The following is a 27591-nucleotide window of genomic DNA, read 5'->3' on the forward strand; positions in this document are numbered from 1 at the left end:
ATCTCCATGCCACCAAAATCTTCTTCAAACAACCAGCATAGATAAACCCACAACTCTTCAAGCACTCATCACAAATATCTTCTCTACTTGGCATCCATGCAATAAGTAGTAGCAACAAAATAAATGAAGCAATGTGCGCCGAGCCACTATGAGAGTTTGAGAAACAATAAACACACCAAGAGAAAGCTGTCCAAACTTGCCTGAGATTTGCAATGAAATTTGTCTTCTATAAAGACTTCACAAACTTATAAACCAATCATTTAAACTCCAATGTGAAGTCTGAGTGACTTGGCCAAATACCAGCAAGGGAGGAATCTTTCACCACTGAAACTGATCTTCCCAAGAGGCTTTTTGTCTTCCAGATGCTGAGATGAATCAAGTTCTATCTCCAAAACCACAAGGGTTTTCAAGCAAAGAAATTGTAATGTCCCCTATTGGGATATTCCTATGTTTTGCCCTAGAACACCAATTGAGCTATGAATTATACTAAGTGCGTGCAACTTGCCTCTTTATATCTCTATTTAGACCTTGCAACCAAGTTAGTTATCATTATGAAAGATGAAGGGACATATAATCAGCAATATTATAAAGAGAGACCTCATCATCATTACTTAATGTGCATGTGAGATTCAATAACACTTCTCCTATAACCTATCCTCATTATGGAGTCCCCGGGAACATCATATAAGGCGCTCGAGCTTACTCTTTTCCATCAAACCCAAAAGCAAAGAATGACACCTGTCATTCGGCCTCCTGGCCCCACTTGGGGTTGCTCTACTTGATTGGAACCTTGTGCTACTTGCATCTATCATATGTATTCTATTGTACCTTCCGTGATGAGATGGCTGGTTGGATGAAGTATTAAGGAATCTATAATATAATTTATTATGCCTAATATCATAAGCAATGATAGACATTTATAAACATATATTAATAATATGTTAGTTACATAATTCCTACATGGAAGACAAGATAGCAAATCAATAAAATCATAGTTTATGCTTATACATCATACCCAATTTTTGTAAATATATGAATCTGCCAATTATTACTATAAAAACTGAAGCTACTTGCTTCTTCTTGATCGTTTGCTTTGTTTCTGCTGTTCAATGCCTTTCCTTCAACACGGATCTGCCTTTTATATCCTTTGAGGTAAACGAAAGGTGGTGTCCTTTAACTGGTTGCAACCCTTTGGAAGAGATGCCCCTTCACTCATGCGTCTTCCTTGCAATTTGTTAATCTTAATGACATTATTCCTTAACATCCTTCACATGTGCCTTACTAAGATAGATCGCTGAGGGTTTGTTTGTATAATTCATTTGCTGCTTAAAGGTCTTCGATTCATCTTAATTGCTGGGTTCCTCTTCAAACCTGTTTGTTTGTACACTAATTATTTCGGGTGATGATGTATTATTGTTCTTTGACTTGATCGCTGCCTCCTGTGGATTAGAACATTGTGATTCAATGCAATGTTAATACTTCTATTTAGGCAGACGAGCTCTCAAACCTCTTATTTATAAGCTTTTTAGGGAACTTTCCAGAAACTCCATTATAAAATCATTTTATTCATTTAATAAGCCTTATAACTCCAAAAAGTGATTTATATTATTTTTAAAACATCTTCAGCACTTATAGTCACTTTTTAGTATCTCATCATTTAAAACTTTCCATTCTCTTTCCAGCAAGCCGTAATGTCCTCTCTCTAGGCTTCTGTTGTCGAAATACGTTGTTCCTTGTAGGCTAATGCAAAATGGCTAGGGGACTTTGGGTATTTATTTAATTAAATGCAAAAGCTAAGTCCTAATGTTTTTTACTTGTGCATTTAATTAATTTTTTTAATGGACTATGGTCTTGGCGCCAATTAAGTGATTAAATGATTATTCTAATTTTATCCTAAGTCTTTTTGAGCATGGGAGTCATAAGGATTTAATTAAATTTTTTTAATTCTATGTTGGGCGCTAATGTTGTGGGAATGCAAATTTTTTATATTCCTCACTTGGTTGTGGAGTGTAATGTCCCCTTTCTAGCACACATTATATGATGTTATCGTTAGTCTATTTCTCCATGGTCCTATAGGCTAACCGGGACGTTTAAGGGATTTTTAAGGATATCTGACCAAGGCAGTTTTAGTTGCAAGCGATTTTGATGTGTTTTTGAGATACTATTTATAGTAAGTCAGTTGGGCTGGGTGTGGATTGACAGTGAACTCATAAATAATATCTTGATGATGATAGTTGTTGTTTTTTACTAGAGTTTTAATAATCATCTGTGATTATTAATTTATTTATCAATAAAGTTAAAATTATTAAGTTAAATTAAATATTTAACTTTATTAATGTGGGAACTTAAGTAAAGGGAAAAGTTATTTAAAAATTGTCATGTCCCCACTCTAGCTCAGTCTAGCAGAGACATGTGAGTCAGCTTATTATGGGGTCTTGTAGGCTGACAGGGTTGGACAGAGACCCGGTATGGTTATTCAGTGTTGGAGACTTGGTATTCTAGCAGTTATTGATCAGTTGGGAGACATTCCTTGTTTTTAGGAGGCAGTTCCTACTTTTTAGGAGGTTTGATCATGCCCAAGGTTGGGTCTCCATGAGATGCCTCTTTGGGTTCAGTTTCAGAGAGATTGGGCTTGTTTCCTAAATTTTAGGAGCATCCCTAGATTTTAGGGATGAGACTACCAGTGAATCCTTGATTTCCGACTTCAGTCACAGACAGGTGACAGGATGATTTTAGGGTTTGTAATGTCAGTTGGGCATTTTATGGCTATTTGGGTTATATTTTTAATATTTCCTAAGTTAGCGTTTAATAATTAAATAAGGCTAAGTTGTTAGCCATTTTGGAGTAATAAGGGGATTTTTGGCCTCATCTGGATGCGCACCCTATTGTGTGATAGCTCGTTGGAAAGATCTTGAAATTCTTTAAATCTTTCTCTTTGGTCTCAGGGCAATTCAGTGAGCGGATTTCTGTCTATGAGGAAAAAGGTCATTTTCTAGTAACATGACCACTTTAAAATAAGAAATTATAACATTTCCACTAGACCATGCCACTTGGAGACAATTAGGGTTCGATTTGCAATTGAGAGGGGTTATAAGGGGATAGGAGCTTCATTCTATCATCATCTTTTGCATATTTGACAACTTGTATGAATTTGCTCTGGAGAGCGATTTCTAGACTGGGACGCAAACCCCAGGATTAGGATTGGCTGGGACGTAGCCCTCAGCAATCTTTGGCACCGGACTTATAAGGCATTGTGTGTGGTGATTAAGGACAGAGGCATCAATTCTCAGTAGGGTTTCAGCGTGGCCTACCATCTTTCCAGTGGAGACGTGGTTCATTGCAGCTGGAGGAATGCCATTTGCAGCAAATACACCACGTAGTGTATAGGGTATTGCTTGTATTCACTTCCAGTGTATGTGGGGTTGGAGAACATTCTTCATCTTCCAGTTTGACTTTGAATTTGTATGAGAGCTTGGGAAATACATTGGATTCATTGTTTGGCTTTGTAATTCAGACAAATCTGCCTGGTACGATTTGCAATAATTCTGACTTTTGCTGTATACCTCATTTATTTCAGTATTGCTTCATATTTGCTGTTATCTATTCCTTCCTATGCTATTAAACAATCAAAAACACAAAAACAAACAACCCTTTCTGCACTTCTGTCTAGTTCTGTAAGAAAAACTTAAATAAACAGGAAAACAAAATTAAAAATAAAAAAATTACAGCAGGTTAACAGCAAAGATCTATCAAGGATCTTTCAAAAATTAAAAGTTCCCTTTCACTAAATGTACTTGGAGACTTGAATATTAAAAGGGAAGTGTTTTATTTATCCCACATTGGTTGGAGATGTGTGTGGGCTCTCTTGGGAAAGTTATAAAAGACTCTTTAAGAGTTCTTTTTGGGAGGCGGGATTGAATAAGGAATTAATTGAGATTAATTGGAGAGTTAATCTTCAAGGGCTTGGAGGACGAAATCCCTCTTTGCTAACGATCTCTACGCTGTTGAAAGATACAGTTTGGGGATTTGTAGAGATTTAAGGTAAATCAGATTTGTGAAATACTTGCTTCTTCCATTTTGAATGAGGTTATAAGTCTTTTGGAGGTTCGCATCTGAAGTTCTGAAGTAAGGGTTCCATTTGAAGACTGCATTGCAACTTACTGTGTTATTTAAGTGATTGTGGAGTGCCGTACCAGTTGGAGATTGCCACGGAAGTTCCGTATAGGTCTAAGAATTGTAACAGCAGTGCTGTACGAGCTGGGAATAGTCACGGAAGTGCCGTACTTGCATAAAGCTTGTTTTCATCAGCATCGTTCCAGTCTGGAAACATTACTAAAGTAGTAGTATAAGGTTATCCTTGTCAACCAAGTTCTGAAACAGTATTCTGGGTGCTGTACTTGCAGTAAAGGGAGTTGTACGAGTACTTGTATTTGCCATACATAGCATGGAAAGTAAGATTGGTTGGACTGTTATTTGCTGTCATTGTAATAGTGAAAATATACTGCTTGGTATCACTGTTACTGGTATGTAAAGACTTGGTATCCTTGCGTCATCTAACCGATTGTGACGCTCTTTGACTCTTTGGAGGTGGTGTCTTGCTTGGGCAGCAAGCGTTTTTGCTTGGGCAGCTCTATGTAACCAATCTTTGTTCAACTTTTGGCAATGTTTTATATCAGCTGCCCCAAAGTACACAAAATCAGACTTATGGTGAGTTGTATTATTTGCATCAGCATAACCCATGCTTGTACCATAAGCACCCACAAATGTAGAATGCAAATCTAGGTGACATGAGATGAGCAGGGGTTGACCTACCATTCGAGTTCCCGTAGGTCAACGACATGGTTAGGGGACTCATTCTGAAGGTCATGGAGCTTTGTAGGGGCTCTGTGAGCCGTTTCTGACCTTCGGACGAGGTCTCCTATTTTTTAGGGAGAACTGGTAGTTGACTGAATGACCACCTGGGGGACTAAGGACCAGAGCAGGATCTTTTTGAGCAGTTACAGGTGTTTGAAGAGAGGTTCCTACTTTTTAGGGAGATTCCCTCCCTTTTAGGAGGTTGTGGCAGTTTCCATATTCGAGGTTCCACGGGACCATACTATGGTTTCAGTTTCAGGAAGATTGGGTGTGTTTCCTAGTTTCTAGGAGCATCCCTAGATTTTAGGGATGGGACTGCCAGTTAGCTCAGCTTTTCCAGCATCAGTCACAGATAGGTGACAAAGTTATATTCATGATTGTTTGGTTATTTTGGGCTGTTATTGGATATCTGGAGATATTTTAATATATTTAAATATTTCCTAAGTTAGCGATTAAAATAAGGCTATGTATTTAGTCATTTCGGAGTAATAAGGGGTTTCTGGCTTCATCTGGGTTGATATGCCTATGTGTTATAGCTCATTGGAAAGGTCTTGAACTTTGCTACATGATTCTCACCTTCCGGAGTCTTTTTGGATGCCCGACGCTGTTTATTTGCAATTTAGTGTTATTTTCCTATAGTTGATGCCATAATTAGAAAATAACACTCTTTTCATAATGCGCCAACTTTACTCCCTTTTAGGGTTTTGCTTGGAAAGGAAAGGAGATATAAGGAGATGAAGACCTAATTGTTCATTATCTTTTTACACAATCAAACTTATTTTGTGAATTTGCTCTGAGTGGGTGATTCTTCATCTGGGACGCAAACCCCAAGATCTCGACTGGCTGGGACGTAGCCCTCAGTAGTTATTGGCATTGGATTCTTCAGGCAGAGTGCATAGTTGACAGAGATTGAGTATGCCATTCTTCATTGTGGATTCAGGTTGTAGAGTAAGGGTTTCAGCATGGCAGATTGATTCTTCAGCTTGGGCGTGATCCTTGCAGCCTTAGGGCCGCCATTTGCAGTAGGTCTGCAATTTACAACAACAAGTAGGTTTGAGATGGAAACCTCAGAATTGGTCTTCAGGAGGACGAAATCCCTTCTACAGGAGGCACGTGGAACACATCAGAAGCTTGTTTCAGGCATATTGAGGGTCATTTCAACAAGCAAACTCAGTAATCATTAGCAGCAAGGTCATTACATCAGATCTGAGCAAGAATACATTCAATTTCAGTGCTTTACTTATTTCTTTTGGCAGTTGTACTGTTTCCCAAGGGGGCCGTACCATTACAGATGGCTGTGGAGTGATAATGAATAAAATGGAGGGTTTTAACTCCATTTCTTGTTCTTAATTTCATTGTTAGGATCAGCAAGGACTATGTAGAAGAAATCAGAGTCATCAGGCTTGAATTGAGATCAGGGTGAGCAAAACAGTGAGGATTTAAGGCTAAAATTGTATAATTTTGCCTGGCAGAATTTGGATTTCCAGCTGGTAATTGGGTTTTTGGCCCAATTTGTTATTGGTAATTCATTTGGAGGTAGTATAAGTGTATTGGTACATCTGGACTGCCCTTGTACCATCAACTCATGCCTGTATCCATTTTTGGATAGCAAATCAGCAACAAACCCCAGCGCTGGATTCGTGGTATGTTTCTAAGTGTTTTAGTGAATGTATCTTCACTCCTAGTTGAATGTAATCTGCTGTCATAAATAAAATCAGAAGCTGATATCTTATTTTGAGTTGAATTCTATGTTATTATTGGTTAATGGTTGCAATCCCCATCACCAAAAAATAAACAACACTTTCTGCATCTTCTGTCTAGTCTCTAAGAACATCAAAAGGCTCTGAAAGATAGTTTATTAATTAAAACTTATCCAGGGCAGCAAAGAATCCATTTAGGGATCTTTCATGGTTGGACTGTTATTTTCTGTCATTGTAATAGTGAAAATATACTGCTTGGTATCACTGTTACTGGTATGTAAAGACTTGGTATTGTTATTGGCATTGCAAACAAAATATCACTCTATTGTTATAAATCAGAAATATTATTTGTTGCTTATTTCAGTGGTTTAAGTGGTGAAATAAAGATCTATATTTGTATTTGATTCCATATTGCTGAAGCTAAATAGTTAGTTACAACAAACACATTTTTGATCAACCCATTTGGTGTATTGTCAAAATTTAACATCATTCTAAGTAACTGTAAAACTCAGAAACAACCAAATCAGTGATCAGCTTGCAAGCAATCTGTTTGACAAAATTATAGTGAGTGGGAAAGAAAATAAAAAAGTGGTTAGCAAGGGGGCATCTTACATGGAGTTAGTGGAAAATCAAATATTTATTTCATTTACTATGTTTGGGTGAGGGGAAAAGGAGAAATAAGGAGCTTTTGCAATGGATTTCTCATTTCCGTGCATGAGAAGAGAGGTGGTTTTCACAAGTTTTTGGATTTTGGCAGAGCATTGGAGGTTGGAAACTTCAAAGGTTGCATTGTCTTCATGGGTGAAAGATCTCACTAGGACAATGGATTGATTGTCTCGTTCAAAGGCAATACGTGGGTTTCAGATTAATGATTTTTGGTGAAGTTTTTGGTTTTTGGTTTGGATTTCAGAATGAAGATTTATCAATTCTTTTGATTGCAGCATTTCTAGTTATGAGCATTCTTGTTATATGGATTTTGTAGGGTTTTTTATTGTGTTTGTTCCATTCAAATGCCATTCTAGGTCGAGCAGCCATGAAACCACAAGAAAAAATCAGTAAAATGTTCGATTAGGGCTTTCTATTTGGCAAATAGTTCCAGGTATTGATTCAAAAAGTTTTTCTATGTTGGGCAATCAGATCTGGGCAGCCATATTGAAGTGTTATTGCTGCAATTTTTAATTAAAAAAATAACCCTCAGAGGTGCGTTGAATTTCTGCTCATGAGGGAATAATATCTTGGCACTAATTTGTGATAAAATGACATACTGCGTGGATGCTTGGGTGATTCCGATGTGGGTCTTCTGAGAATCAAATTCTGCAGTTGTTTCAATATTGGGCACTTACATGATGGTTGGGACTATGCATCATTATATCCTTGTAGTTGGTCACTGAAGTTTGTAGATAAAAAATACCTCCCGAAGCACTTAGAACAGATTGCAGACCTTTGGAAGAAGATAAATTTAGCGTCAGCTGCTCTCTGAAACCAATTACAGAACTAAACAAGTCTGTGGAAGGTGTTGGAGGAGTCAAAAATCTTGAAGGAGCAGATGTGGTTTCTTATTGTCCTCTATAATTTGTGTCCTAAAATCTGATTGAACAAGAAGAAATCATCTGATTAATATTTGAGTGTTTACAGTCATCTTTTTGGCAGATTGTAATGATCTGGGCGGTTTTGGTAAGGGTTTGAATGTCTTAAGAGTGTTGAGAAACTCATCTATGCTCATAGTGAATTTTCTTCTCAAGAGACTTGTCATATGTCATCTACTGTAGCTTCTTGTTCACTATAACATTCTCTATCAGACCTGCAAGTTATTGAAGTTCGTTAAAAAGGTACCTTTATTTGTTCCTGAAATGTTGATTGAATGCTTAATCTATTTATTGCAATGTTTCAATTTGTTCTTTTGAGCTTGGTTATTGGAAAATGAACACATAAACTTCATTTCAAACCCCTGCACAAACTTTATTAAAATCAACAAGAATAATTTCTCAGTGAGTAAACTTCCCTGTTTAAAAGAAAATTTTTGGGGGGTAGAATATTGCAGTGGTATCAGAGCTCAGTCTGAGTTCTTGCTGTCTGTTTGGCTGAGTGATGCGTTCTAGCACACATAACTATTATCTCAGAAAGCCCAGGTCAAATTGAAACCTTGAAAATCAACCTAAGAATAATCAGATCTGGGATTTAGGTGAAGGGAATATGGATGATAGGGATCACAATCATAGAGACCACATCGATCCCAGCCTGAGGGATGTTCTTAACGATCTTGCTAGAGGACAGTGAGATACATGACAGAGTATATCTCATTTGGCAGATTTATTGGGGCAACAGTTGATTGGAAATAACAATATTAACCATAACAACAACAACCATGGCAACAATAATGGAGGCAACAATGGAAACAATGGTGTTAATGGGAAAAACTCAACAAACAATGGGACTGACCAGCAGCGTACTTTCAGTGGGACAAACAACTTTAAGCCTCTAATGCCTAATTTTACCCAAAGAAATAACATTCCAGCTGACAATGAACCAACAGAGCTGAAGCATCATGCTCAAGTTTGGAGAGATTGGAATGGAATGGATGAGGAATTTAAGACTGCAATTCCATTTCCTGAGTACTTAGCCTTTAGGGAGAGAACTAGACCACGTAGAGGTGGAGGTGGTAGACCACACAATCAGGAGTTAAACAGGAAAGTGGGAAAACTGACCATTACTTACCATGATGGATTTGGAAAAACAACTGCAAGAGCTTGGGTGCAAAAGCTTGACTGTAAGACCCCCTGCTAAATCTGTTCTTTATTTTTCAGTTTTTGATGTTTGACATTTTGTCAAACACTTTGCATGCAAGGTCTGGTTTCTGATTTTCTGATGTATGAAGCTTTGTTTTAATTGTTTGATGATGAATTTTACATAACATAATATAGGGAATTGAAACTAAGAACTAATGTAAACAAAGATTAATTAAACTCCACCAACTTTTTTTCAATATAACAGCTGGATTACAACTTCATATCAGGTCGGATATTTTAATTTCAGACTAACAATAACTCTTACAAATGACATACCTGGACATAGAGCTTTAGATGACTTCAAGCATGAGTCACAAGGCCAGTCTTGAGGTCCTTTAGATGACTTCAAGCATGAGTCACAAGGGCTGTCTTGAGGTTCTTTCACACTGATATAGTGTGAAGGCAAGTACTGTTAATTGATAAAGCCTGCATTCAGGCGCTGAGATGAAACCCTCCAAAACTTAGAAATTAATTATGGCTGACATCTAGAGATTAATAGGAGTCGGTCACCATTCAAACTCAGAAATTTGCCAGCCAAACCCTCCTCTAAACTCTTAACAATATGCCCAGAATCAGTTGCCTATTCTGGAGAATGAATGTATGGAGTGTGAATAACTTTAGCAGTTACTGTAGCGATTACTGTAGAGTTTACTGTAGCAATACTTAGTTACGATAGAGATATATTCCTTGAAGCTCAAACTAATTCCAAAACCTGCAAATATGCCCAATGATGAATCCTGGACGAATCCACTTCTCTACGTGGAGTTGGGTTTCCGTCCAATCCACTAATTTCCAAGGGTTTTCGTCCTCAAAAATGGCTTAGTTTCATTGAGTCATTCTCAAACTGGTTTCAGTTAATAAAGTTATCCTGTACTTCCGCTTTCTGCCCCTTCCATACTGTGATTGCAATAAAGGTCAGGGTTTACATTGTCAATGCTATTTTTTCATTGAGTGCTTATTTGGTCCAAGTTTGAAATCTTGTTTGCTTCTTCAGTTATTAGTATTATTATGCAATCCTTTTTAAATGTTAAATGAAATCAGTATCAAACTGAAAACAACACACTAGAAGCGAACTGTTTTTTAAAATGACATTGTGAAGGATGCATACAATAAGAGTGCCAAGTGTTTGACGAATTTAATCAAAGGCAAAAATCAGAAAATTAAATATCCACAAAGGGGTGGGATATTTCACTTTTCAACATCATTTGTGTTGGTAGGTTAGCTAGGAACATCAGTAGCTGTTATATAAGAGATAGCTCTATCCCTATGCTAAATATGTTTGTCTAAATTGTAACTTCGAATGTACTTTAGTTTACTTAATGAAATCGCGTGATGTTCAATTTGTTTAATCCTGTCTTGTTAATGTTGATCTGTTAGTCTCTGCTCTAATGAAATCAGTTTTTTTTCAACTTACTTTGGCTAGCTGTAATTCTTATATAAAAAACTTGGCTCATGAGAAGTACCTTCAAGTCTTGTGCTCAACCTCCAAGATTGAAAAGATATGTTAGGTTTACTTTCAGTCATTTCCTTTCATGCAAATCAGCAAAATGCCATTGATAACCTTGAACTTGTGTGCATAAGCATGAATTTGTACATACCTTATGGTTTTCTGTTTAGATCTCAGAGAGCTTCCCTTGCGAATTTGAAGAGAGGTTATCCTCATGTGTTGTTCTTTTTTGTGTTTTCTCAAGCGAAAAATAAAAATACTAAACACTAGGAAGACTTGTTTCTCTCACTATTTTAAGACTACTAAACACTAGGAAGACTTGTTTCTCTCACTATTTTAAGACTGTTCAATCTTGGATAGAGATTTAAAGTTTAGTTTTTATTCTATCCATATTTTATATCTAAGTGTAGGTGAAAATGCTGGCCCATTTGACAAGAAATAATTGGATTTGTTTACTACTATCGGTGATTTACTACATGGAAGAAATAGAGAATAAGTATTTTATAATATGTTGATTACATTGTTTTTTAACCAATATCAATGACTTGATTTGCTTTTGATATATAGTCACAACTGCATTTGGATGTAGTGTATGTAGAGGTTACTGTAGAACACATGATTATTATGAGAGGGGAGGTGGGGGTGATTCAGTAGTAACTACACTTCATGTTCTCTACATACCAAACATTACAAGCTTTGAAAGTATCATTAATACTTACAAAACCTTTACCTTGAATTTGTAAGGACGATTTATCACCAAATTTTACTACACCACCATTCCAATCTGTAAAGGCAATAAAATTACTCTCATCACCTGACATGTGATTCAAGCAACCACTGTCTATGACCCAAAGGTTCTATCTCTTTGCATGAGGACCAAATTGAGCAATCATGGACTTTCTTGACCTCGTCTTGTTGAAATGTCCCTATTTGGGATTTACCTCGATTTAGTCCTGAAACAATAATTCTAACTTAAAGTGAGAATTGTAGTACATTTATAAATATCATCTCAACAATTCGGAAGTCATTTTATTATAATATTTAACTCATAATGCTAAGAATGGTTCCTGCGAGAAAGAACTTATCTTGATAGTTTTCTCTGATTTCACAATAGATTTATGCTGATCATAAATCTCCCATAAACTGATACTATCTGCTAATAAGTTCCTCACTACAAATTTGTTATAAGACTCCTTATATGTGATATAAGTGGCTCATAAATCTGTCCGTAGTTACAGATGATCAGGAACATTGATTTATTTTTCTATTGACAACAGCATCCATGCTACTCTTATCACCTGACATGTGATTCAAGCAACCACTGTCTATGACCCAAATGTTCTATCTCTTTGCATGAGGACCAAATTGAGCAATCATGGACTTTCTTGACCTCGTCTTGTTGAAATGTCCCCATTTGGGATTTACCTCGATTTAGTCCTGAAACAATAATTCTAACTTAAAGTGAGAATCGTAGTATATTTATAAATATCATCTCAACAATTTGGAAGTCACTTTATTATAATATTTAACTCATAACGCTAAGAATGGTTCCTGCAAAAAAGAACTTATCTTGATAGTTTTCTCTGATTTCACAATAGATTTATGCTGATCATAAATCTCCTATAAACTGATACTATCTGCTAATAAGTTCCTCACTACAAATTTGTTATAAGACTCCTTATATGTGATATAAGTGGCTCATAAATCTGTCCGTAGTTACAGATGATCAGGAACATTGATTTATTTTTCTATTGACAACAGCATCCATGCTACTCTGGCACAAGAATTGATATAATATATAATCTCTGTTCACTCAATATGCATTCGAACTAATGAAATCGAAACTTGCTATCCTTGCTTCAACCCGCACAAACGTAACACTACCATCTTCCCCGTATCTATAGCCTATGCGATTCTTCTCAGGAAGGGTCCCCATAACTAGACGCAAGTTGGAAGAATAATTACTTTGTATGTTCTTATGTCTACATCAATATGTCAGCGATATAAATGGTTAGCAGAATAGAATATATATTCTCCGTCTGTCTGAATAATGGTCAACACCAGCTTATAGGAATGTGGTATACGATGTATAAGAGTTTGATGGAAGCCCGAAACAAGCAACAGAATGATTTTCATAATTTCAGTGAATTCTGGCACTATGATTTAATTGTCCACTATTTCCACTTTATTATTCTTCCTCCTCGATACCCCTATTGGGAATGATATGAAGTCTCTCTAATATGCGATGGGAGGGTTTGATTGTGGAGCGTTGTATCCTCATTCCCTAATCGTGTCTCTTCATAAGTGTCTAATTCGTATTCATATATGGATGTTAGTTATTTATTCCGATCATAGTTCTCCATGATTATTATCATCGATTGTATTTGCTACCTTTTTAGCATAATCACTGTATGTAATTGATCATGATGAATTCTGTCCGCTGCTTATAAAGTTGCTTCCATCATCTATAATTAAATCATTGCCTCTTTCCTACGATCGTTGCTCTTAATAATAATTTCTGTTCTAAATAAATGGTTCGGTGATTAACATGAAAGTCTGATAGCTTCTTAATGAAGTCGGCTGTCCATTAAGGAAGTCTCCAATCTTCATCCAAATTAATATCATTCCTATATTTATTGATCAAGCTGTCACCTTCGTTTTCTCATATAAATATAAGAGATTAATCACTGTAATGAATCACTACCCAAGGTCATTATCACCATAATTGTATGGTTCATATTTCACTTGGAAAGATTTTATACTGTTGCAAGGGAGACTAAGATTTTATACTGTTGCAAGGGAGACTATTCTGACATGCGTCAGATCTGGTCTACCCCAAAGTTTACCAGCTAGCAACAACAATCAAGCTCAAGGAACTAGCGAAAACTTTTTATATGTGTTTTGTCAATAATATAATATTGGTAAATTTATATTATTATTTGATGAATATGAACTTTAATATTAATATAAATATAAATTATATATTAAATCTTGTTTATTATTATTATTAAGATTTTATTTAGTTCATTCTATTCATTTATTTGGTTATATATATATATTTATATTTTAATTGTATTATTATTTACTATTAATTACCATTTTAAAGCGGGCATAATTATGTTTTGATTGTTTGTATGGGGACATCACACTTGTTTCTTCTTCCATACTTTCTTTGTTTCTACCTGTTGATGTGTTTTTTTTTTATGCACATGCGAACACAGCATAAAATACCTAAAGGTACCTTATCCTCTCTTGAATAAAGCCTCCGAATGCTGAAGATGTCGCGAAAAGGATCAATCGGGATGACTTCAAGGTTCTTTGCTGTAGGATCTCTACGTGTGGATAAGCTCTCTGTGGTATGATGTGATTTGCTGGAATCACAAGGGGACTTACACTTGATGACCTAAACGTCTAATTTGCTGGAATCACAAGATTTTACTAGCCTAGATTTGAAAAAATGGAAAAAGGACGAGGGCGAGGAAAGGATCTAATCCTAACACTAAGAATGTAGGAGCAATGAATGATCTTTGATGAAATTCTAACAAAGTCTTGTTTTGACATCCCAGGACCATCTCCACAAGGTTAGTGCAATCTTTGAAGGAAAACTTTATGATGTTCAAATCATCACTACAGGCATAGACACCATCAGGCTGATGCATATCAATGAAGAAGCGACAATTGAAGTTAAGCTTTAGCTAAATGATTCCAGTTGACTACGCAAGGCAAGTCTGCAATCAACAAACTGCTAGTAGTATGGATATACGAATTTCACCATCAATCAAATACATTTCTTCCACTCATCTAATAACATGAAATCAAATATGAGAAGTATAGAGACCATGCAAATTGTTGAATCGACCCATAAATTTCACCATTTCTTCAATGAAGTTTTACAAGCCTTTCACAACAACGTCTTGGCAACAATCTTTGCCTTCTCTTTCTATTCTACTCTAATTGCTATTCTATCAACTGACTATCCACTATTAGCTAACTACTCACGACTAACTATCTTCTATTATCCTTTACAAAATGAAGAGTCGGGGCTTATATAGTGCCCTTAATACAATTCAATGGCTAAGATCAATTTGAGATCAATGGCCAAGATTCTACAATGCAAACCCTAATTAGGGTTTGTTACAACAAACTCAATTCTGACCAATGAAATAATTGTATTAATTGGACACATGTCTTCTCTGGAAAATTCGACCAATGGATAGCTGGGGTAGGTACATCGAAGTTTGTGCCATCTCCCATGAGTCAGGTACATTGAATTTGGACATGCTGAGGTGGACCACACCGACTGGAGAAGTGATGACTAGGATGCCACCTCGTCTGACACTTGTAATTTGGTAGATATTCAACTTGATGTTGCTGAGAAGCTAGCTTTAATTAACTCTTCTGAAACTATCCGCTTCTTCAACGAACCCTTGCTCTGACTTCTTTTGTCTTTGATGTGCAGGATGATGATGTACCTCGCCTTGGAATGCTGGATTGGAAGAGGTCGCCCTTATCCTTGCTCGATCTTCTTGGAGGAGGCCGTCCTTGATCTGGCTTGATTTTCTTTGATGATACTGAGCTGGAGGAGATCATCTTTGTCCTGGACTGGATCTTCTTTGATGAGAGCTTGCCGACTTGTATATCCTCTGGGCTTGGGAGTCACCATTTGATGCCTACACAAAAGATTAAAGTTCTTTGAGCATCAAACCTTAAAGCATGAAATTTAAGACCTTTCAAGGGTATAACTTAAGATATTAATTTGAAAAAGACATGATAAATCAAGAATTATACATTTTCAAATTAATTATGAATGGAAATTGGATTTTCAAGACTTAGATTCTACAAAATTGCTATGAAATCACAATAAGTCTTGAATAAAAACTTCAAAATGATTCTTCATACCTCCTCCTTGAATGTTTAACTACAAAACCTTGACAAATGATGAAAGAAGACCGGATTTTGATGGACAAGGCTTAGATTATAGTCCTCCCTTGGATGAATTACGCCTCCATTAGTCTTCAAAAGAGCTCCACCCTCCTTAGCCTCCAACACTTAGCAAAATTTAGCCTCTCCAATTTGCTCCTCAAATTCGCATTTAAAACAATGAATGAATGATTTGCATTTGAAACAATGCCCCCCTATTATATAGAGCACTCACCTTCTTTCCTCCAAGGCCGACTTGGCAAAAGGGATAAAAAAAATAAATAAAAACTCTTTAAAAAAGGTGGCCGACTTGCCTATAAAGGCAAAATAATGCCTTTGAGCGCTCACTAACAAATTTTAATTCAAAAAATTAATTTTAGAGCCTCCAAGGGGAATTGTTTATTTATTTCAAGGGCTAAAATTAATTTATTAAATGCAAAATGCTTTCAAATTTAAATTTAATTTTCCACATGCCTCAAATTTAGCAATTTTGGTGATTTAATGCAAACTGGAGAATATCAATTTTCTGATCAAGGTCTTAATGAGGTTTGCTAATGATTTCGCCCTGGACCCTCTCCAAGGGTCAGGAGCGATTTTCCAAATTTAGCTCTAAATTGACATTTTTCAAAGCTCAAAATTTCTTCAAGGCATCTCAAATAGGTCTTCTTCTTTCACTCCATCCAAGCTTGGTTCGTTCCTGCAAGGCAAAATAGGTGTTTTTCAAAATTTCGCCCTGGGCCCTCAACAAGGGTCAGGAGCGATTTTTCCTCCCTGGCTTAGAATCATCAAGTTTTGGAAGCAAATCTTCATTCATCATGTTTTCGAAGGCCATTTCTACCTTGGTGTAACCTTGTCTTAGCACAAACTGGAAAGGAGCATATTGGTTTTATGATTTTCGCCTTGGACCCTCAGCAAGGGTCAGGAGCGAATTTTTGCTTATCTAGCTTGTTTGCCTCTTGTTCGCCATCCAAATTATCTTCAAAGGGAAAAGCATGCCTTTTCACATCCATTCCAATCATAGAACATCATTTTGGCTTTGCAAAAAAAAGTGTTTTTGAGAATTTCGCTCTGGGCCTTCAGAGAGGGTCAGGAGCGAATTTTGCCATTTAGACCAAAATGTTTCATTTTTTACCTTGAAACCTCTTTGACATTCCAATTCAACCAAGACTAAGCAAAAAACATCTCCCACAAGATTTTCACCATGGACCCTTAGCAAGGGTCAGGAGCAAATTTTAAGTTTTCAACAAAATCCTTCACTTTTTCAAATTGACACTTTCTCAGGTGAGTAAAGGGAGATGTCCTTGTTTCATCTATGTCCAAAACTTGACTTTTTTCCATGCAAGATGAGAGCTATTCAAAATTTCGCCCTGGGCCCTCAGCAAGGGTCAGGAGCGAATTTACCTTTGTTGCCCAAAATTCACCATTTTTCAAGCGTCCAAACTTTTGAATGATGTTCAACCTTCCTTCCAGGAGACCCTGCACATAAAAATTTAGCCAAAATTAGTGACAAATAGGCTCAAATAAGATTTTCGCTCTGGACCTTCAGCAAGGGTCAGGAGCAAAATTCACAATCTAGGCTAAACTGCTCAATCTTCAAGTTTCAAATCACTTCACAGGGCAAGGTAAGATCGTTTTCAAGGCCAGGAACAAGGTTTCAAGCTCAAACAAGGTGGCAAATGAAGTTTATAATGAATTTCGCTGTGGACCCTCAGCAAGGGTCAGGAGCGAAATTCCTAATCTTGGCCAAAATCCATCATTTTTTCAAGGTTTTCAAACATTTCCAACTTTCCCTTAAAAATGCCTTGCAAGTCAAAATTTGGTCAAATAAGGCAAGAAATGAGTCCTAGATTGATTTTCGCCCTGGACCCTCTGGAAGGGTCAGGGGCGAGATTCGCTTTGGACCTCCTGAGAGGGTCAGGAGCGAAATTCGCTTTGGACCCTCAGGAAGGGTCAGGAGCGAAATTTGACTTTTTGAACTCTCCGTCAGGATAATTTTATGGAATATAACATTTAAGTATAAGTGACATTTAAGTTATATTCCATATATACTTTCAGGATGTTTGAGAGTGGTTTCAGACCTCTAGGAGTTATATTGCAAAATCTAGTTTTTGGAGGATTTTTAGTTTCCAGACTTAGTCAAATTTCAGGATCAGGACATTCTAGACTTAGCCAAATTTCAGGATCAGGACATTCCAGACTTCATCACTCACCAACTTGACCTAACTCAAGCAGAACCTGCTATCCAGGTGATCCCCTTGGCGACACTCGAAAGCTAAAGGCTAACGGACAAAACCCTAAAAGACCTAAAAAACAAACCCTAGAAAGCAAAAAGCAGGGGTCCCCATTTGCAATGGGGCGATGTGTGAAATGGTCACAACACTACCCTGAAGAACATGTTCTCAACTCTTTCTTTTTTGCAAAATTCATGTGACAGTTTCTTGCAATATGACCAACATTCTGACAATTAAAACAGATTATATTGAAATCCTTCAAGGAATCAAAATAATTCTGACTTACAAAATTGATATTCCTTCTTGGTACAACCCTACAATTAACTGCCTTATGACCAAAGTAATTACATAAATTGCAATAACCATAGAAGGAATACAACCTATTTGTTGTCATTCTGCTTGTAGAAGGATGCCATTGTGAATATCTCTTATGTCTCTGAACCTTAACAAACCCATTGATATTGTCTTTTTCACTAAGAGCATTATTAGAACTTTGTCCTTTTTCAAATTCCAAACTAGATGTTCTATGATTTGATCTTTGTTTGGCTAGCATATCATCTAACAAATTAGAACTTTAGATTCACTTTTATATTGCTCAAGATCATGTTGTAAAGTCACTAATTTATTTTCTAGAACCACACTTTCTTCAGATTTAGACAAGAATTTAGAATGATTTATGTCTTCCCTTTTCTTGACTTCTTCAATTTCATTGTTTAACTTGATGATCGTTTGATTTCCTTCTTCAAGTTCTTTCTTTAGGATTTCAACTTCTTTCAATGCTAAAATCTTGTGCTGAGAGTTCTCCTTCTTTAATCTATTGTTTTCTTCAAGAGCACATAGTAGTTCTCCTTCAAGATATATTTCACCTTGTTCGACAACATCTTCATCACTCTGATCTGGTCCACCAATTGCCATGAACAATGCTTCACTATTAGATTCATTATTGCCCTCTGAGTTTGAACTTTCTTCATTAACACACAAACTCTTCTTCTTCTTTGAGAAGTTCTGCTGTTTGTAGAAAGATTTGCCTTTATTCTTCTTCTTGAAATCTTCCTCATTGTCTCGATCATCTTTGGTATAGGGACACTTAGTAGCAAAGTATCCAACTTTCCCATAGTTGAAGCTTTTGAGGGGTAGTTTTCTTTTGTACTTTCTAAAACCCTCTTTAAGTTTCTTTACAAGTTCTGCAACCTCTTCATCATCATCACTATCTGAATCTGTACTTTCGTCTTTTGCCTTCCTTGTTGCTTTGGATGCGATTTCTCTTTTGGTAGTTCTTCATCAACAGTTCTCATCTCATAAGCAGTTAGAATACCGTGCAAATCATCTAATGAAAGTTTACTAAGATCTCTTGCCTCTTCTATAGCAGAAATTTTAGCATTATACCTTGACGGTAATGACCTTAATACCATCTGCATAACTGCTTTGTCCTCCACTTTTTCTCCAAGGCATAGCATTTACTATCTTGTCCACTCTTAACAAATATTCTGCAATCTATTCATTGTCTTTCATCTTTAAACTCTCAAATCGAATTCTGTAATTTTGTAGCTTGCCTGTTTCACTTTGTCATCTCCTTCATAAATGCTCTTCCACTTGTCCCAAATCTCCTTGGCTGTTTTACAATGCATAACTTTTACAAACTCAGTGTTAGACAAACCACATAAAATAGCATTTTTAGCTTTGGCATTGTTTTCATAATCCCTTTTCTCTGTAGGATTAGTTAAAGGAATTTTAGGCATAGTATAACCATTTTCTATCGGCATCCAAACATCACACCCTAAGGAAGAGATATAGCTTTCCATTCTAATGCTCCAGAATCCATAATTAGTGCCATCAAACAAAGGTGCCTTATTTGATGCAGAACCTTCTAGATTAGCCATGTGTTCTATTGACAGGATCTGTTTAGATTGATTAGGTATTTTTAACAAGCACTGGCTTTGATACCAATTGTAGAACACAGGTTTACTACCGAGAGAGGGGGGGGAGGTGAATCAGTAGTAATTTAAACTTTAACTCTTACCTAGTTAATTTTTTTGAAAAACTTATGCAAAGCTTATAAATTTAATACTGAAACGGAAGCACCAAGCTGAAATATAAGAGATGCGCTCACACTGCTCAAGATTTATGTGGAAACCCAAGATGGAAAAACCACGGTGAGAACGCTGCTAGGATCTGTCCTAATCCAGCCTCACAGTTAAAATCAATTACAATCCTTTAAGGGCACCAACCCTAAGGAGTCACCAAACCCCTATCTTAAGAGCACCAACTCTTACACAAATGAGCACCAACTCATATCAACTTCAAAATAATCACAACCACATAAAACTGTCAACCACCATTACAGAATCACTAGAATGTACAAGGACTCAACAGATATGATCATATAATACTATGCTCTTGTACAAAATAATGAGGGAAAGCAAATAATCTGAACTATATTTCTGTGAAATCCTTCAATAAATAACTTTGAGTTCAATCTGAAAAAGGTATATCACTGTAAGATAACTTCAGACCATTATATACTGAAAAGAACAAGGCAATGATACCATCTCTGAACAAGATCCTTCAAAACTACTGTCATCAACAAGAATCCAACTAAAATGTTATTGCTTGAATGGCACATACAAGTCTTTATATTTCGATAGATTGTCACAACAATGACAAACTCAGAATCTCTGCACACTGCAAGTCTAATTCACAACAATCTGAAAAACATCTTTGTATTGTCAGCAAGTACTGCAACAAAACTTATTAGCAACCTTAGAATGATTTTGGAGTGATAATCAAAATACTGCGAAGTGATTTGAAAGACTGACAAAACTATCTTCATTGTTATATTTGATTATGGAAAATTTACCTTCCCTTTTTCTGAAAGTTGTCACACACCTCTGATCTTATCAAAATGTTCCGATTGACTTTATCATGGTCAACACTTGTAATGTCCCCTTCCTAAGGCAGTTGAGTTCTTGTAGGATTAGCTTATTGATAGGAGTCCCCGTTGGCTAATACAGTGGACAGGGGACTTATACAGTGAGACAGGTGCCTTTCGGGAAGTGTTTGAGGCATTTTGGGAGCTTTAGGCCAGTTTCCTATTTTTTAGGAAGGATCCTATTTTTTAGGGAATGACTGTCAGTTCACCCGGATTGTGGGGAAGCATAGGAGTCACGAGGAGCATCCTCAGTTGTTTTGGAGGTGCCTCCTAAATTTTAGGGAGGTTTCTATTTTTTAGGAGCAGACTGACAGTCACCAGTGGACCCACAAGGATGTCGGGAGGATTGACAGGAGGCTAGTGGTGTGAGATTCAGTGTTCAGAGATGATTCCTTAGCCTTGGAGGAGGATTCCTAGATTTTAGGGGAAACTGACAGTTGGATTTCTATGCCCAGTCATCATTCCGGGGACCAGTGGCACCCTCAGTTTCAGTTTGGAGGTGATTGGATGTGTTTTCAAGGTATAAATTGGATATTTGAATAAGGACTTAAATATGTCCATTTATTTAAATAAGTTATTAAATAAGCTTATTATATTATTAATAATAAAAGGGAAGTGGAGCCCCTTGCAAGTAATGATGCCTAGAGACATAACTTTGTCTCTAAAAAACAACTTAATCATTAATCACAAAGGCTTTCCCAAGAGGTTCGATTTCCTTCATGAGAGGGAATATGCCATAGAATCAACCTAAGAATATGCCAAAAGATGCCTTTTGGAGGGAATTTGATCCAAGAGGAGAATAAAGTGACTTTTGGGAGGGAAATTTGCCATTCTTTAACTCATTTTTACAGCAGCATTTGGGTTTTGAGCTCTGAGCTGGAGTTTGTGCAGCAGATCAGGCCTTTTGAGAACGAAATCTCTCAGAAGAGTTGATGCCTACAAGTGTGTAAGATCATCCAAGGGTATCTTAGCAAAGAAATTCATCATTTCCAGCATTTGTGAGGGAAAGAAATAGTGGATTAGACTGATAGGAGGGCAGTTTTGGGGTAGTTAATTGCAGATCTGAGTAAATTGGAAGCCTCAGAGTAGCCTACAACAGTCTACAACAACAAATCAACCCAGCCATATCATTTATGACTATTATTAAAGCCATTCAGCTGGAGTTGGGGTTTTGAGGATACACATTTCAGTTCAAAAAGCAGTGAATTTAAGTGCTGATGCAAAAATCAGACTGTGTGTGTAGTTGCACCCTTAAGGCAAGCTAATTGGCACTCTTGGAATGCATCAGATTTCCAGAATTTGAGCAGCTGTGCACGGGTATGTTTTAGAAGATTGAAGTTAATAAAAATCAGTCAATTAATTTTAATAGTACTTTCCTTAAATTCTTATTTCTATGTAGTTGTAAAATTTCTTGAATTTTCATATTCTATTGCAAGCATCAGCAAAATCCCCAAAACTTCTTTATTGCATTCACTTCTTTGCAAAACATAAAAAAACCAAACAAAATCAGAAAAACAGAATACCAGAAACTTTTTCCAAAAACCAGAGTTTGCAAATCAGCAGTTGGGGTGGTGTATCACAACACTTTATGTTCATGAAGCATAGTTAGAAACTTTCCATCGAACCTTTTAAAAGACTAATTCAAAATGCCTGCCCGAAAACTTCTTATACGTAACACTTCTTAACACCACCACCCATCCTCTAAACATGAATATATATAAAGTTCTTCTAAGTCATCGATGAAGAAAGCTAATAACCAATCCATAACTTCCTTTTCAGTTATGAGGAAGCTATTCAACTACTTCAAACTAACCAAAACTAGAAAAGGCCTTTAGTTTGATGCTTTTAGAAAAGAATATTCATTAATGATATATTATCATGAAATGTTAAAAATTTCCAAAAACTTCCAATCTAATTCCAACCAACTCAAACTCTTTTTGATGATAGTTCTGTGTGCAATCGTATGTTTCACCAATATGACTGTTTAGACAGACTGGAGACTATCTGTAGATATTTTTCTGAAAGATACCTTCATTCTGTATGCAGTGGCAGATTAATTGAAAAACAATATTAGATGTCTTTCTGAAAACTTGTTCATATTTCCATAGGTTACACAGTACGGGCTGAAGTCTGGTAAGAACTTATATGTTTGTAAAGGATAGTTATCTGTTTATATTGCTGTAAGATCAACACTACAATCTGTGCATTTCTTTTACTAATATTCAAAGTGTGGAAATGCAGATCACTGTTTAACTCTCCAGAGAAATCCAACTTCAAAAACTATATTACTGGATCTATTGACATCAATGACAAATGCCAACAGTTACCAACCCTAATCAAGAGTTTTCTTGCTTGAGGTGGATGAACTTTCTCTTTACCATCCTTCCTGGATTGTGTCCCTTTAGTCTTCTTTGCTTCCCCATCAGTTAGATCTGGGGTAGTGCCAAATGAAGCGACAACAAAGCCAAACTTACCATAAATATATCCAAGATCCATTTTTATGGTATTCATCATTATGCATTTGACTACATTTATATTTTATAATTTAAATTCCAAGATACACTATGCATGTGTAGAGAAGTCGGTGGGTTTGAAAAATAAAATGCATGTGAATAAATAGTTGCATTCTTTTTCAATGCCTTGACTTATTATTCATGTGCTGAGGTTTATTTTAATGAATATAACTAGTTACAAAAATAGTTGTTAATGGAGAAAAGCAGTGCAAAACCAAAATGGTTTCGCACAGTTTTTTCTAGTAGCTCTCCCTTATTTATGATATGGTCTGTGAAAATTTTAGATCTCTTAAAAAAATAGTTATGATTCTTTCTTGTGAGCAGGAATGCTTTACTAAAGAAATAATAAGATGTTGGTTGTGCTAGTCCTCACAGACAAAAAACTGATCTTTTGTATATTGAGTAATGTATACGAGTAAAGTTTAGAAATCAAATATCAAATATGCAAAACTTTTTTTTGTCCTTGTCTTTCTACAAACTTCCTATTCAAATTTATAGAATCATTATTTTCTTCCAGTAACTTTCTCTTTCCTTATTTGACTAAAACAAAAACAGGCTTTAGTTTCTTATGTGGCATTATTTCATGTATAGGTTCCAGATTTGCCATATTTGCTACCTCAACAATATCAAGATTATCCAAGGTATGCTCTAAATGCAAAAGAATGGTTGTAAATTACTATCTCTTAAATGGTTATAACTTATTTTCATTTTATATTCTCAATTAGTTTTCCTGTAATCAATTGTCTGATGCTTTTTATGTAGACAAAAATATACTACATCAAATGCTATTTGGAGGAAAGTGCAACTAGTACACCTCTTAATAGTTATATATGGACAAGCAATTTAGAAATCCTTAAAAATCATCATTAAATACCTGGTAGGCTTGAACTTGAAGGCAAGTGACCATATCAGTCATTGGAAGTGATTTTTGTAGCATCCCAGCCATCACGAAAAATTCAACGATTTCACAAAGCAGATTAATCCTCTTGCATTAGATGCAGATTCTTCCCATTGAATCAAATCTGTGATTGGAATAGGTGCTTCTCATCATTTTGTTATAGCACTACACTGTGGCTGTGGTGAAATGCTGATCTGCATTTCTAATATGCTTTCCTTCTCTCCATATAGATGGCGTTGTGATTGTGGAGGCTTGTAGAGTGTTCATTTTTCACAATTCTCTTAGGAAAAGCCTTTGTTCTCTTCCATTCATTTGTGTTGTGACAATTGTTATTTTCACACCACTTGCTTATGTCTTTTTGTAACTTATTTCTTTTACCTTTCTTCCTCGGCATATGCTTTTGATCTTGCTTCTGAATCAGTGCAGCTTAGCTTATTTCTTGTACCTTTCTTCCTCGGCATATGCTTTTGATCTTGCTTCTGAATCAGTGCAGCTTAGCTTGGTTGCTTGTTTGAGGGTTTAATGTTTCCTTTTCCCTAAGGATGTTGCTTGATATGCATCAAGAAATCTTTCTTACCTTTGGACTTGAAGATTTTTTCAGTCTTCACTGCAGAACAGTGGGAAGATCCTAGGGTTTCAATAGTTCAAGAATACCATATCGATTTGAATGTAGTGATGAATGCTCTTGTGGTATTTGAGGATTGGGTATTGTTGTCACAAAAGTTTGCACCCTTGCTGAGCTATCAACCTAACAACCTTGTGAAACATGGAAACAACCCCGAAGTGTGGGACATTGCACGAGTGGGTTGAATCTCCAAAGAAGGCCGACTTCCTTCTCAATCCAGGTGCAGGTGTTGAACCAACTCAACACTCCAAATTCTACTTTTAAACCTATTCTAGTAGTTTGCAGAGGAAAAAGGAAGAAGGAAATGCTAAAATGAAAGGTGTTGCACCAAGATAATATTAGAATATTTAATTATATTTTAGTCACCTATATTTAGTTCCTTGTTTAATGGTCATTTAGCTTTTTAGTTAATTAGCTTTTAAGCTTTATTTATCATTTAGCTTTTTCTTTTTACTTAATTAGCTTTTAAGCTTTATTTAGCATTTAGCTTTTTAGTTAATTAGCTTTTAAGCTTTATTTAGCATTTAGCTTTTTCTTTTTAATTAATTAGCTTTTAAACTTTATTTAGTTTTTAGCTCTTTAATCTTTTACTTTAACGTTATGTTCTAATTATAGAACATCGTCTTGTAACCTCTATATATACGTGTGTATATCGTTCAATGTAATCATCCGATTATTGAATCATTCATTCAATTTATTTTTCATGCTATCAGAGCGGGTCGATGGGATTCTTTAAAGTTTGGCGATTTTTTTAATAAAAATTCATGGTCTTCTTTTTGGAATATTTTCCAGATTTTTTAATTGTTTTTTATAAAAAAAACGATTTCAATTTTTTGAAGGCTTTTTGAGGGTTTCTAGTTCGTGGGCAAATTTCTTTGTACTGGGCATCAGTTCATGTTTTTTTAGAGTTTTGGAGATTTTTGGACCTGCAACCTGGAGTTTTTTTTGTAGATTGAAAATTTTCCTAGGGTTTTTGCAATTTTCGACTAGGGTTTTGACCCTTCAGTTCAAGTTGAAATTTTATTTTGCTTGCAGATTCTTGGTGGGTTTTTTGAGAGCTCAACCTGGGTCGTCATCAGATTTTTTTGGATGCATCGTTTTTCGTGCCCCAATTTTTGAGCCATCGGATTTGCATTTTGTTTTCAGATTCTTGGTGGGTTTTTCAAGAACTTTTCTGGGTTGGTCTCAGATTTTTCTGGGTGCCTCGTTTTCCGTGCCAGCAAATTTGCTTTGGAATTTAAAAACAGTTCACAATTTCTGCTATTTCTGTGGATGTTGGGATTTTTGTTGTTTTTTTGGCACCATTTATACTGTTTTAAGTTTGCAAAAAAATTTTCATTTTTGGGTTTCTTCCAAACCTCAAAATTCGTGCTAAAATTCTCCTCCAAGGTTTCAGATTTTTTGTGCAGCTGCTTCTGTTCTGATTTTTGAATCAGATTCTTTTGTCTCATGCTTTCACTAGGTTGACCTCGTTCAACCTCCATTTTTGTGATGGCATCTTTGACCAACATCATGTTGGAACACAGTCAGAAGTTCAACAGCTACCACAACACTTGGAAACAGTGCATGTTCACGATATCTGAATATCGTTGCCTTGATCAGATTGATTTAGGCCAGACCTCGTCTTACAGGGCCCGGGGTTTTCACGATTTTTTCCTGAAAAAATTGTCTGTCGGTTTTTTGATTTTTTCCACAAAAAATCATGGGAGGGTTTTCACAATTTTTTCCTCAAAAATTGTTCGCAGGGTTTATAATTTTCCTTTAAAAATTATCTCATCTGTAATCCGCGATATTCACGTAAGATTTTAGTTATTTGGGTTTTACCGTTTTTTCCCACAAAAACGATGATTTGTAACCTCAGATTTCTTGGTTTTTTGATTTTCTCCTCAAAATCGTAAATTCTCTTTTCGAGGGTTCCTATTTCAGGGTTTGACGGTTTTTTTCTCAAAATTGTGCTTTGTTGCAGTTAGTTTGGGTCGCACCTGCCAGGGCGAACATCTGCAATCGTGGTATCTTGCAGTTAGTTTTGGAGTTGATACTCTTTTGCAAAAGGGTTTGCCGATTTTCCTCAAAATCTTGGTTTCAGTTTTTAGTTTGGTTACCCAACGTGTAGTATCCCTTGCTTATGTATGGAAGAATTGATGATTTTGATTCAAGGAATATTGTCCAACAAGTTACATACAATCTACAACTAAGCACTTTACTGATTTGCAAAGTATATAGGAAACATATATCAATTTAACTACCAAGGGAACAACTCAATTTTTCATCAATACTAGAATTGACATTATGTCAAATAGATGTCATACATGCTTTAGAAATATGGGAGTTTGAAGTATACAACTGTTGCAATTAATTTCTGATCACTATTTCAGACTTTCTAATGATAGACAATGACATTCATTGATACATGAACAAAGATGTAAGTTTGCAACTGATCTCTAAATCGAACCCTGACAAGATAGTATTCCAATTAAGCACACCTGAATTGGCTGAGTACCAATTCCGAAGAGCAACCCTTCAGAGGATCTTTCACCCCCTCAGTTATGCAATCACTTGAGTTGGGAGGTATCGTTCCCAATGATTCAGCTGAATACTTGTAGACCTTCAAGCTCCACAAATGCTCAAGTAGATGCACTAGAGAAAAAATAAACTTGGATGCCAAATGAGAGACCCATGGGGTCTATT

At 36.1% G+C, this 27591-nt stretch overlaps 1 protein-coding gene across 1 annotated transcript in view; it reads left to right on the plus strand.

Annotated features, from left to right (window-relative positions):
* LOC131072891 (peptidyl-prolyl cis-trans isomerase CYP37, chloroplastic) overlaps positions 1 to 27591 on the plus strand; it is a 155565-nt gene that overhangs the window by 100662 nt on the left and 27312 nt on the right. Inside the window, exon 6 of the mRNA XM_059211637.1 lies at positions 23972 to 24021. Coding sequence (XP_059067620.1) covers positions 23972 to 24021 — 50 coding nt within the window. The remainder of the gene's footprint in view (positions 1 to 23971; positions 24022 to 27591) is intronic.

Source organism: Cryptomeria japonica, chromosome 9 (genome assembly GCF_030272615.1).
Source record: "Cryptomeria japonica chromosome 9, Sugi_1.0, whole genome shotgun sequence".
Taxonomy (NCBI): domain Eukaryota; kingdom Viridiplantae; phylum Streptophyta; class Pinopsida; order Cupressales; family Cupressaceae; genus Cryptomeria; species Cryptomeria japonica.